At 36.7% G+C, this 14,090-nt stretch overlaps 1 protein-coding gene across 1 annotated transcript; it reads left to right on the top strand.

The window, feature by feature from the left end:
• Positions 1–5,316: 5,316 nt before the first annotated feature.
• On the top strand, positions 5,317–12,973 carry LOC137194587 (sodium- and chloride-dependent betaine transporter-like). Its single transcript, XM_067606626.1, has 14 exons — positions 5,317–5,649; positions 5,727–5,861; positions 6,072–6,209; positions 6,784–6,886; positions 7,296–7,428; positions 9,122–9,256; positions 9,537–9,640; positions 9,895–10,019; positions 10,959–11,071; positions 11,166–11,303; positions 11,399–11,501; positions 11,917–12,017; positions 12,208–12,378; positions 12,490–12,973. The coding sequence occupies exons 1-14, from the start codon at positions 5,496–5,498 to the stop codon at positions 12,595–12,597; spliced, it is 1,761 nt and encodes a 586-aa protein (XP_067462727.1). The 5' UTR covers positions 5,317–5,495; the 3' UTR covers positions 12,598–12,973.
• The last annotated feature ends 1,117 nt before the right edge of the window (positions 12,974–14,090 follow it).

Genomic DNA, 14,090 nt, shown 5'->3' with positions numbered 1-14,090 from the left:
ATGTGGATCACAATGACGTCACCCCTCCTCTCCTCACTGTGTGTGTGACTGTGCGTGTGTGTGTGTGTGTGTGTGTGTGTGTGTGTGTGTGTGTGTGTGTTATTGTAATGAAATCCTCAATAATCTTTGGACACACAAAAATGCCAACCTGCAGTGTTGGAGAGTAACTAAGTACATTTACTCAAGTACTGTACATAAGTACAATTTTGAGGTACTTGTACTTTCCGTACTTGAGTATTTTCCATTTGATTCTACTTTATTATTTACTTACACTCTACTACATTTCAGAGGGAAATATTATTTTTATGTATATATTGTTAATAACGAGTGTGTAATCAGTGTATAAAAAGCAGAATGTTACTGTTGTAGCTACTGGAGGTGGGGCTAGTTTGAACTACTTTATATACAGTTAGCTAGTTTAGTCCAGTGGTTCCCAACCTAGGGGTCGGGCCCCTCCAAAGGGTCATCAAATAAATCTGAGGGGTCATGAGATGATTAATGGGAGAGGAAAGAAGAAAAAATAAAGTTCTGATACACATATCTGTTTTCAGTTTTTGGACTTTTTCTCTAATCTCTGATTTCTGGTGAAATATTGGATCATTTGAACATTTATTGAAATAAAACCATGTCAGAAGTTTAGAAGGAAAAATCACTATTTGGTGGAGCTGTTAACAACTCACATACATCTGAAATGTGACCCTTACTCTGAGAATGATGGAAAATACAGTAAATCATCAGGTATTTCCTTTATTTCTATTTTCTGCAACTTTATACTATTACTTCACTACATTTCAAAAGCAAATATTGTACTTTTTCTAACAGCTATAGTTACTATTTACTGCACAACAAGTATTTTTACTTTTAATACTTATGTAAAATTATCTGATAACACTGCAGTACTTCTACTTCACTATGTGTTTAAAAATACTACATTACAAGTAAAAGTATTGCCTTTATACTCTCTTATACTACAGTTGAGGAGAGCTGCAGAACAGCAGAGCTACTACTAGACTACTCCACACTGGCAAGTTTAAACTCCAACAGTGAATCAGATTTTATGAGCTCATTGTATGTTGTGCACTTCAAATCACATTCTCCAAAGAAAGTTGTTGCTACAGTTCTGAAATTTACTGGAAAAGTGCAATACAGTATTCCTCCTTGAAATGTTGTTGAGTATAAACACAAAGTCTCATGACTTGCAATATATTTAATAACACAGTATATGTAATTGTATATTGCTATAAATTTTTGTATAGTACATTATATGTTTATGGATAAAATAACCAGACTGGACTATCTGCTTTGGGCTAATTTGACCTTTGCCAAACATTTGTTAATGTGAAAAATGTGCCTGTAAATTTTTGTCATGCTTTCTTACCTGCATAACAACATAGACCTGTTTTCATGTGAAATGCATGATTTGCAGATAGTCTACAGTTAAACCCCATAAAGCTAATTTCTACTTAAAACCTCAGGGTTTTCCAGGATGACAAATATGTTACGCTGATTTACAGGAAAATGAGTGTGAAATGAGACATGAGATAAGTAGAATTTTCCATTTGACTTGCAGCCATAAAAAACTGCTTCTTAGTTTCTTACATTTCTTTTAGTTTCTTACATTTTCAGTAAATATAAGTGTGATAAAGCTTCAGTGGAGCACTGGAGCAAGCTGACACAGAGTATGAAGTCACACAGTGTGGAAGATGTTTTATCTCAGCTGCTTAAATGGAAATATTATGAACACTAATGCTATTGTTATACTCCAAAAGAGGATATTACTGTAGCCTGTGACTCAGCTGTCTTTACGACTGTACACTGGGAGCTGCAGCTGTGAGACCTCCTCCTAAATAAAAATGCATGATGTCTGACCTCACTCAACAGATGCCATAATGGAGCAAAGCCATGGAAAACAACTAGTGGCTGAACACATTTTCTGGCCACTCCCTGAAACAGTGAAGGATATCCTTTTTCATGTAGGAGTGCATGGCTAATTCAAATACCAGTTCTACTGGTCCACTTGTGTGTTCACTAAGGGAGTGAAAGGGCGTGGCGCTTCTGTGTGAGCTAACAGGGTAGTGTGGTTGTCATTGATCAACAAGTCCCCAAAGGCATCAAGAGAGTAATAGAATAAAAGCAGAGTTATTCAGAAATATGAGCTGGTTTCATCTTCTTTCTTTACACATTCCGCTATTTTGCTTCAATATAATGAGAAAGCAGGCTGAGGTGATACTTTATGAGTTATTTATTTGAGACCACCCCGCCCCCCACCCCACTATGTAAAAGACTCAGCATCCAACTAAGCCTATTAATTGACAGCTGTGTCTTTGTTATTACAGTCTTGTAGTGTGTCGATTTACTTTCATTGTTAATGCAATAGCTTGCAGGCATAGATGTGTTTTGAGAATAAAATTTACATTAATCTACACTACCGGTCAAAATCTTGGACACATTTTCTCATTTAAGTGAATGGGAAAGTGCTTCCAAACGTTTGACTGGTGCTGTAAATTGTCTGTAATGCCTGATTAGTGCTTACAAATGAGTAAATAACTATTCGTTTCCATGTCATTCATTTTATTTTCACAATGCTATCCATGTATTTTAGGGAAACAACACCACTCAATATGTAAAATATAAAATCTGCAAAAGTCGTGTCATTAACAAGGGATTTTAGAGATAAAGCTGAAGAATAGAGCATTTGTGAAGCTGGTAGGGATTCACTGTTTTCCCTACTTCAGCAGTGCAGGTGCTTTTCTGATGATGCATAGCAATTAAGTTCAGTCTTAAGGGGACTATAAAAATTTAACCGCAAATTATGTATACTGTACCTTTTTTTGCATATCATTTTTAATGCACGCTGTACAGCTTTAGCTCAGCTTGCCCTCGGGTGGGTACCATTCATTTCTACTGTCTTCTCTGATATAAAAATCTGTTAAGACTCATGAGACTTGCTTGAGTTGTGTAATCCATCAAGTCTGCATTCATTTTTGTCAGCTGGTTTTAAAAAATATGCACTGCATTACCTCACAAAAAAATTTTGGATTACATAACTCAGGCAAGTTTTTAGAATCTGCTTATTGATTTTTATATTATACGTAAATTAAAAGAAACTAGTACATTCCTGTATCAGTAGAAAAAAGTACATTCAAATGAAATACAGTAGCATAGTTTGCAAAATGATTTACAGTCATGCAAAGACATTTGAAGTACATTGACTAAAATATGGAAAAACCACTGGTATAGTCACTCACAATACATCTATTGCCCAGGATCATATATTGAACCTCATGGAGGGCTCAGAAACATGTAGTATACAACTCAAAATTAATTAAGTTACAATTAGATTTAAGTTTATAGATCCATTAACAGCTGTGTTATTCGAATTCAGTTGCAGCATAGACTCAAGGTTAGAAAACCTGCATGGTCATCGTAGCCAGTGTGTGTCCTGTCAGAGGCACGACGCTGAACCCATCTCCTCACTCACTCTTTATTGCTCAGGGCAAGTGGCTAAAAGCTTAACTATGTCCAATGAAAACTGGGGTGATTATCTAGGGATAGTAGATAAGATAGTAAATACCTCAAATTTTGTATTTATTGGATATACATATGAAACTGGTGCAAATGTCCCATCATGACTCAGAATTTCACAGTTGAAAATATAAATCTAAACTGAAGAGTATCCACAAGTCAAAACATATTAATGCATTTGTATTGTTTAATTGTTTAATGTAACAATTAAAAGCTTACACAGAATATGACATTTTAAGTAATTTGACTCTTCAGGTCTGCTGCATAACTATGATAAAGACACTCTCAGTTCGACACTGGTTTCTCTCCATTTCCCTCCTCTTCCAGGCTGGAAAGAAAAAGTTGAGGGAGAAAGACTGTTACATAATTATAAAGTCCTCTGTGTGACTTTCTTTATTTACAACTTTCAAAACACAATAGTTGAGGCACCACATAATCACTGAGCGCACCAGAGGATTCGTGTCATGATGCTAAATATTAGTTTGGCAGTGTGGGACAAGGAAAATGAATACAAAGCTTTTGATTCAACTGGAAAAGAACTGCATTCAGTTTCTTAAAACAAATGTGAAAATACACTTGATATAGACTAATGAAACTGATGAATTTTGCCTTTAATTACTGGTTTATTTCCATCTTGCAGCACTTAGCACTAGATAAAAACCAAACAGCTCTTTTTAAGGTCTGCTGATTCTTCAAGGACGCAGAAAACTGTTCTTGAAAATGCTGACCTGCCTGAAGGTAACACACCTGGAAAACACACCTGTCCTGTCCACTGTGGCACCAGAGTAAGAGAAGAGAGTGTGTACACCCAGACGTGGCAAAAGCACTAGTCAATAATCCTGAGGGGCTTGTAATCAATCAGGGACAAGATAAAGGAAATCAAATCAAAATGAAAATCAGAGTTCTTAAATTTGCACTTTATAGCATTTTCAATATAGTCTGCATTATTTATCAGAAAACTGTCAAATATAATATTATGCTGAACCAATGGCTAAAAAGGAGAAAACCAAGATTTGAAAAGTGAACTGTTTGCTGGACTGTGAATGCAGCTTGTGTTTTTTGTTGTTGTTTTTCGGTTGGTCAGCCACTGACATATCTCAACTATTGAATATATTGTCATGAAATTTTGTACAAATATCCATAGTCACTAGAGGATGAAGTCTGCATACTTTGGTGATCCCCAGACCTTTTCTGCTTTGACATGACATTCCTCAACAAGTCACAGAATCTGATGGGTCAGAGAATACACTATAACAACAACACAAAGAAAAGAAGAGGGAAGCGGAAATAAAATTAGAAGCCAATCTGAACTTCAGTGTGTACATATTGGGAGCTGTAATGGGAAAACTACAGAGGATCTTTTGTCTTATTTTTTAAGCTGTTTCATGCACCAGGCAGACATGAAATCCTCGTCATCTGTTTTTGCTTCTTCTTCTTCCTCATACATCTGACCTTGGTCACTGAGATGAATGACATGTTTCCAGGATAGCACATTCAAACAGCAATTGTAAAGAAATGTATGTAAAAAGAATTTCATTTATTCAACTCTTCTCCTTCTCCTCTCAGTAGGGATTTAAATATTTCAGTTTACTGATTAATAGAGTGCTACTAGAGCAGAGTCATCATTTTAATGATATGATCCGACTATTTGTGTGGGACTGTGCCTTAAATGTTTTCTCAGTGATGATTTATGAGCTGTTTTCCTAAATTTGACACTTTGATGGTCTTAACAATGTGTTGAGTCTAGTCTGGGTGTAAATCACACCTCATCGTTTAATTAAAAAGCTATATTACAAAACAAAGACCTTAACCGACCAGAATGACTGGCTTTGTTTTTAAAGTGATCGCTGGCTTTGAGATGTGTTCTATGTATTCAAATTAGGAAAAGACACATTATATAAGCAGCAAAGATCAGTTTGCCGTATTTTGGAATCATAACAGAAACAGCGGACGAAGTTCTTGATCTTCACATGAACAGAGAAAGAAGAAGAGAGAATCAGAGAGGGGATGGAGACAGAGGACGATGGGCCAATAAAAAAGAATATATTCTGGTTGTTGCAGGAAATGTGGTCGGCTTGGGCAATGTTTGGAGATTTCCTTACCTCTGCTACAAGAATGGAGGAGGTAAATCATACAAATACTGAATTTAGTGAAGAGTTAATTGCATGATCATACATGTCTCTGTATTTATATACCTATAGGTGCCTTTCTGGTGCCATATAGTCTGTTAGCTGTGGTGGTTGGGATACCTCTGTTCCTACTGGAGAGTTCAGTTGGTCAATACACCCAGGAAGGGTTCATCACTTGTTGGAGGAAATTGTGTCCACTTGCACAAGGTGAGTTGATTTATGTTGAGCTAAAAAGGTGACAATCAACAGATGATGAAACATCACAGTTTACAAGAGTGAAACATCACAGTTTCACTCTTGTAAGGAATCAAATTCTTTGTGTCTAAAACTAACTCTGAATATGTTGCTCAGATGAATATCTGAACTAGATCTAAAGATTTAAAACTATTTTAACTGAACTATTTTTCTGTATTTTAGGAATTGGATATGCACATTTTGTGTTGAAACTTTATGACTTCAGCTACATTATGATCCAAGTCTGGGCTCTCTTCTACCTGGTGTTCTCATTCAGATCCCAGCTCCCCTGGGCCACATGTGACAACACCTGGAATACAGGTAAAGGTTTGACTGTAGTTTACTTTTAATTATATAAAAATGTTAGATAAACAGGGCATTACAGTAGTCAAGGTGAGATTAAATAAAATCACTTGCAGTGAAACAGCAAAACTAAGGAGCAAATGAGGACAGAGTGTCAAGGAAACAACAGAAAACAGAGGGTTGCACATTTTGGCAAACGTATTGCCTCGTTCATCTGTCTACATCTGCAAGTTCAACAAGGAGAGATTAATTGGAATTAAATAACATAGAAAGAAGAAAATTATTTAGAGCAGAATTGACGATGAAACTGGACTTTTTTTTTTAGCAGACAATAATAAAATTCACTAATAGCACAATAAAACATTACAAACATTAGAAGAAAGTTTTGTATTTGCTGAACTTGTTGAACTTTTTTAGAAGCTCTCATCAGTAACAGCTTGTTTTTATTGTCATACAACTAGTAACAACAGCTTGCAGTTTATCTGTCAGTTCTTCACTAGTTGTTCTGTTCTCTTCCTGTTGTCAAATGTTCTCTGTTAGTTTGTAGTAGTGATTCCTCACATTTATCATTGTCATTTGTTCTCTAAACCAGTGAACTGTATGAGTCTTCAGACTTTGGATTCTATGTCGCCAAATGTGACAGCAAATCAGACCATGTTGACCAACACCACCTCTGCTGCTACTGAATTTTGGGAGTGAGTCTAATGTTCTTTTAATGTTCTTTTAAAGCTGTCTGAAGTTTGTAAAATGTCTTGTGATTGATGTTTGATGATGTCACCCGGGTCATCTCAGTTCGAGTTTGGACAAAACAAATTTATAACAGAAAGCCTGCGTTTCTAACTTGGGCTGTGGAGTATGAAAGACATGGACATACAAGGAGACAAAGAGATTCTATGAAAGATGCTAATCAGGTGCATTATGGGAAATGTAAGATTCAGTGATTTTGCAGTTCAATTTTGACTTCTCTTTTTTCCATCTGTCTTTTCAACTTTATAAAAGTGCATTAATAAATTACACAATCGTAGATGACCTTCACGTTTTGCCACCATCCAGTGTAGTAAACAGTCTCACGTTATGTCGATGTGTAATTTCTCTTCTCCTCAGACGGAGGGTGCTGGCCATGTCTGGAGGCATTGAGGAGCTGGGCAGTGTGAGATGGGAGCTGGTTTTGTGTCTTCTGGCCTGCTGGGTGTTCGCCTACTTCAGTATTTGGAAAAGTGTCAGATCCTCTGCAAAGGTGAATTGATATTTTTTCCTAAATGTTACACTTGTGGTGATACAGTAGAAACCACTGTTAATATTTAACTTATTTTCATTAATTAAATTCAGTCAGTTGCTCACCTCAAACTCCCTGTGCGTTTTAGAACTGATTTAAATATTTTGATTACAATTTTTAAGGCTTTGTATGGTCAGGCCCCTGGTTATATCATTGTTATCCCCTATGAGCCACAGCGCAGCCTGAGATTCGACAGCAACTAAGTTTGCCATCACTATGCATTGCTATGCTGACGATACCCAGCTCTTTCTGACATTCCCACTGGAAGACCACACAGTCTCAGCTCGAAACTCATCATGCCTTGCCTATGTATTGACATAGATGAAAGAACGCCACCTTCAACTCAGTCTCTCTTAGACCAAGCTCCTTGTCATCCCAGCCAGTCCCTCTATACAACAGAACATCAGCATCCAGCTCGAATCAACCCAACTCATGCCCAGAAAGTCTGCCCGAAACTTGGGTATCATGATTGATGATAAACTAACCTTTAAGGTTCACGTGGCCTCGGTCATGTTGGTTTGCCCTGTACAACATCAGGAAGACCAGATCTTACCTGTCTCAGCATGCAGCACAACTCCTGGTACAGATTCTCTTAATATTACACATTTAGTACTGCAACTCCTTACTGGCAGGCCTCCCCACATGTACATTTAAACCTCTGCAGATAATCCAGAACACGGCAGCACGGCTGGTCTTCAACCAGCCCAAAACAGCATGAATCACCCCACTGTTCATATCCTTCCACTGGCTTCCAGTTGCTGCCCACATCTTATTCAAAACCCTCACACTTGCTTACAAAACAGCAACTAAAACGGCTCCCACCTAACTGAACTCCCTCATTCAGGTCTACAGTCCCTCCCGCTCACTAGGCACTGCCAATAAAAGGTGCCTGGTACCACCAACACAACAGGGCCCTAAGTTGCTAGCAAGACTCTTCTCTTCTGTAGTTCCCTGGTGGTGGAATGAAATACCAAAGTCTGTTGGATCTGCAGAGTCCCTCGCAGTCTTTAAGAAAAGACTAGAGACCCAGCTCTTTCACGAACACCTCTGCACTTGATGAACTGAAGGTAGAAAAAACAAATCTGCTTCTATGCACTCTTTGTATTGCCTCTGTGCACCACCTGTTGGCATCTATGTCCTATTGGACTCAAACTTAGCTTTATGGCACTTATTCGTGTTTTTCTCTCCTGACTAGATCCCTGCTTGCATTGTATCAGCTCTCAGATGTATGTTGCTTTGGATAAAAGCATCTGCTAAATGAAAAATTGCAATTGTAATTGTTTGCCAACACAACGTAATTTTGAAGAAAAAAAATTAGTAGTATATAAAGGTAATTTCTAGGAGACAAGGTTGAAACTCACGTTCATTCAAAGCCTTTTTTTAAAAAATGTAAATATGTTTTTATCCTGTTTTAATTTTGTCTTTGTATGCTCCTCATTGTTTCACTGTTTTATTCTGTCATAGTTTTAATTTCTAATTATAATTTCATTATTTTAATATGTGTATTCCTTTCAGTCTTTTTGTTATGCACTTTGCAACTCTGTTTAGAAAAGTTCTATATACTGTAAATATAATTATCATTATTAATAGTAATTCCCATTAATTCTGATTATGACAAAAAATATTATGTTAAAATTATGTTTTTTTTTTTAAGGTAGCATACTTCACTGCCACCTTCCCCTACGTGATGCTCCTGATATTGCTCATCAGGGGATTGACTCTACCTGGAGCTTGGGAAGGGATCTACTACTACCTGTATCCAGATTTGAACGGCCTGGCTAACCTTGAGGTATTTTATATTAATACCATGTACAGAAGAGTTTATTTAGACACTTTAATGTTCATCCAGTTAGTTAATGTATTTGAATCTATGATGAGAGCTTGGCTACAGGAGACTTCAGGCTAGACGACAAATTTTTGTTGTCCAGGTGATGCTGCCTGCAGGGGAGCAGCAAGTGGAGCCCACTCTGGAAAAAGACTTACTAGAGAATTAACTGTACATGCTACTTTTATTTCAGTATGCAGGACTTCCCACCACATATATATTATATTTATTTGTTATATTACAGGTCTGGATAGAGGCAGGATCTCAAATATGCTTCTCCTACAGCGTGTCCACAGGTACTCTGAGTGTTTTGAGCAGCTATAATGACTACAAGAACAACTGCTACAAGTAAGTATAAGCAGCAAAACACATGTTTTATAAGAGCACTTTAACTAAAATGTGTCTCTGATGTTTGAATAAGTTAAAGTATAAGTTAGAGTTAATTGTCACAAGCAAAATAACAAATACAGTCGATGCAGTTCACAATGCATTAATATTACAATTAATCATCACTAGTTTTCACATCACCATTTAAAATAGCTTATATACCAATGCAAATGTCTGCTCTTTGACAAGGTATTCTGTCTTAATGTGACCTCTAGGGACTGTTTCTGGCTCTGTCTGCTGAACAGTGGGACCAGTTTTGTTGCTGGATTTGTCGTCTTCTCTGTACTTGGATTCATGGCTCAGAAACAGGGTGTTACTGTCGACGCTGTGGCTGAGTCTGGTATAATCAAAGATTTGAAATGTGTTTATTTTTGAATATCTTTTAGCTCAAGGCTAGTCTCCCAAGAGTTCATGTTAAAATCACACACAGAAAAAAACGTTTTTGTAAACAGTCTATATACACATACTCACCCACAAACTTTTATTGATAAAGGATTTGGCTGGTGATTTTCTATTTCTATATGTCTAATTTTTTTCTTATTGTCAACAAATCTCATGTATAGAGCCAAACCAACAATGAATTGATCCTACTTACTAGTATAAAGCCTATATATATCTTATTCCTCTGTGCTGTAGACTTCTGTTGTTGTCCAAAAACTATTAAAAACACATCAATGAGCCTCACCGTTGCACTGGGTGATATGTTCCTTTGGCCTGAAGATTGTGGTTGCATTAGTTTGTTAAGAAACGGCTTCAAAGACAATAACTACACTGTTAATTTGGCAAAGAACTTCATTACAAAGTCAAGATGTCGTGTTATGTACCACAAAAAGCTAGTAAAACTCTGTAAATGGAACTGCATTTCTGCACATGCTCAGTGGTGTCTGCCATACACGGAACTACTCTCTGGATACTGAAAATACGATCACTTTTATTAGTCTTTGGAGCCGTTTCTAAACAATTATTGTGAGCAAACTCTTCGAGGTGAAGGAACAAGTTACCCAGTGCAGCGGTGTGGCTCAGTCACGTGTTTTTGGACAACAACAAAGGTCTACAGCACAGAGGAATAAGATATATCAGGCTTTGGACATACACACAATACTTGTAAATAGGATCATTAATTTGTGGTTTGGCTCTGCACATAAGATTTGTTGACAGTAAATAAAATATAGAAAATTGGCAGCCATATCCTTTATATTGAAATGAAATACTGTGTTCAGTAATGAACTACAGCTACAGAAAGAACGTACTTTCCAACTTGTTTATTTACAATCCACAGGTCCAGGTTTGGCCTTCATTGCTTACCCACAGGCAACAGCTTTGATTCCTTTACCGCAGTTCTGGACTGTCTGCTTTTTCCTGATGATGATTTTCCTCAGTGTTGACACACATGTATGTTGTTTTGTTGTATTACCTTCTGATTAATAACTAATGCATTGCAGGCACAAACTAATGCAGTTGTTTACTGATTTTATTTTGTCTCCAGTTTGTGACAGTTGAGTGTTTTGTCACCTCAGTGAGTGACTTGTTTCCGAAGCTGTTTCGTAAACCAGGAAGACATGAGATCTTTGTCCTCGTCGTTTGTTCATCCTTCTTCCTCATACATCTGACTTTGGTCACTGAGGTGAATAAAATAAGTCCATGAAAACACATTGAAACAACACACAATCTGTTTAAAAACATTTTCTCATATTCAAATCTTGTCTCTTCTGGCTCTAGGGAGGGATTTACATATTCCAGCTTATTGATTATTATGGTTGTACCAGAGCTTTTCATTATTTCATGGCTTTATCTGAGTGTCTGGCTCTGGCTTGGGGTTTTGGTAAGTAAAAAAGCATTTATATTATATCCCATGTTCATGACATGATCTGACTATTTGTATCTGACTATCTGTGCTTCAAATATTTTTGTTTTCAGTAATAAGTCATGAGATTATATCTTTGTTCATATTGTCCCATGTCACAAAATAGGACAAATAGAAATGCTTCTAATTTGAGTGTTTGTTATTATTTAATTTTAGATAGCTTTGGCCAGACTGGTTGCATTTCCTGAATGTAACCAAATGTTTCAAAGTGACTGTTTATCTTGTCCGTCTTATTCACAGTCATTCACATTTTAGCAACAATACCCTGCAATACTAATAAAAACCTCCATATGACTTTGAAACCTGCAACTTAGAGATCACATGCAAATCCCAGATCCAACGCAGAAACAGGTCTAATCTAAATTCCCATCAGGTGCTGACCGTGTTATTAACATCATTGAGGACATGACTGGACAGAGACCATCTGTTTTCTTCAAAGTGTGCTGGAGATACATCATTCCTCTGCTGTCACTGGTAAGTCAGAAAAGGTTTAATAGACTGTATTTAGTTCCATTACCTAAATAAAATAAATGACATTTCGTGCTGAAAACCTTTGGCTACTTTTAACTGTTTCTGTACTTATTCATCTCTTCTTTTTTCATTAAACTCTATTTTGTTCCCTCTGGAAAAAACAAAAAACAAAACAATCTCTATACCTTCTTAGATTTCCTTCATGCTGTACCTGGTTGATTACACACACCTCAGGATTAACGACAGCTACATTTACCCCGACTGGGCCTACGCTCTAGGCTGGACCTTGACGCTCTCCTCTGTTCTCATGGTGCCACTGTGGGCAGCTGGACAGATGTGTTTGACAGCAGGCACCTTCAGACAGGTCAGTGTTCAAAAGAATTTCCTGCAACTCTGGATGCCTCAACAAGAGCTTCTTTGTCATCCCAATGATTACAGTTGTGTGTAAACTTACTCACTCATCTTTTTTCCCCAGCGTTTGTCTGTCCTTCGTCATCCCGTTGAAGATCCAGTCTCACAGAGAAGAAAAATGGAAGAGGATGGGATACATGTGGAGCTGAGGACGTCTGCAGAGACATCTTAGTCACATCAGCTAGACACTTCACCTGTCATTGATTAAACTTATTGTATTCAGTGTGGCTAAAATGTATTTAAAGACAGATTTTTGTGCTGAAATGATTAGTTGATGAATCGTCTAAATGTATCATTTAAGTCAAATGATTTTTGCTTGTTCCAGCATCTTAAATGTGAGGATTTGCAGCTTTTGTCAGCTTCATAGCAACAAAGTATATATTTAAACATACTATAGATTAAACATTTAATCACTGACACTGAAAATCATGAGTTTCTACATTAGCTCTATACGATTGCGGTGAGGATACTTTATGTTTGGATTTGTACTGATGTCTGGATGTTTTATTTTACATTTTCAAGTGTAAATAAAGACTATTGTTCAAGATGACTGAGGCATATTTTGAACTTCTCACCGAATTATTTACAGTTAACACAAGGATCGGACAAAATGTATCCGCAGCAAATTCCAGTGAGTGAAGAGAGTAAAATAATTCTTAAAAATGGTGGTCCTGTGTATTTTGTCACATCATACACCATGTTTAGTGTCAGTTTCCAACAAGTGTATATTTAAGTAGAACATGCTACAATGACATTTTGAAAAGAAAATATTAGTAAATAAAATTATTAAAATATTAGTCATCCTAAATGGCCAAAACCTCAAATTACATCAGAAATTACCTTTAACATTTGTCATATAATAGCACTGGTTATTAGATTTAATTTCATGTTATTTTTTCAGTCAGCAGTTTGTCACATCATGTATAAAGTCTCCCTCCACTCAACAATGTGTTGTTATTGTTACTTCACTGACTGTTTGAGCATCACTGTGCAGAATGACGAATGTGCAGAGTGACACTAGAAGGATTTTTTCACATTTATCTGCAGAATTGTAAACTTTCTCTGTGCTGACAATAAATCTGAGTATAAGGTGTGTGCCTATGAGTATGATTTTTACAATCACAACCAGCTTGAAGCCAGTCATGGTCCAGTATGCAACTTACACACATTTGATGTGGAAACTTGAAGCCTCAAGAATAGACTTCAGGGAATCTTGTATCCATTTTGAAATTAAAAATATTTGGATAGTCATAGATTCTGGATTTTTCAATGACGGAGAAGGAGCAGGTGGAATATTAGAAATTGCTTACCAGATAACTGAATTTTTAATGGAAAAATCATATCAGACACAAATGATTTTTCAAAACATCCTGTTTTTATAAATCTTAAAAATGTCTGGAGGGGATCTTTACATTTCTCCTCACCTCAAATATTGGCCATGTGCGGAGGCATTGAGGAAAAAGCTGTCATCTTTGAAACGGTTGTGGTGGGATTGTGTGTAATGAGAGTTCTTCATGTTCATTCTGTGATTGTCAAACTTACTGCACTTGACCTAAAAAAACAACGCTTGCAAAACATAATTTACCGTCAATTGTTCTACTTTCTCTCTTGATCAACTTCTCACTAAAGAAGCTCATCCTTAACCCCTCACAATTAATAATTATA

Source organism: Thunnus thynnus, chromosome 12, assembly GCF_963924715.1.
Source record: "Thunnus thynnus chromosome 12, fThuThy2.1, whole genome shotgun sequence".
NCBI classification, from domain to species: Eukaryota; Metazoa; Chordata; class Actinopteri; order Scombriformes; family Scombridae; genus Thunnus; species Thunnus thynnus.
This window is presented reverse-complemented; position numbering and strand designations above follow the sequence as displayed.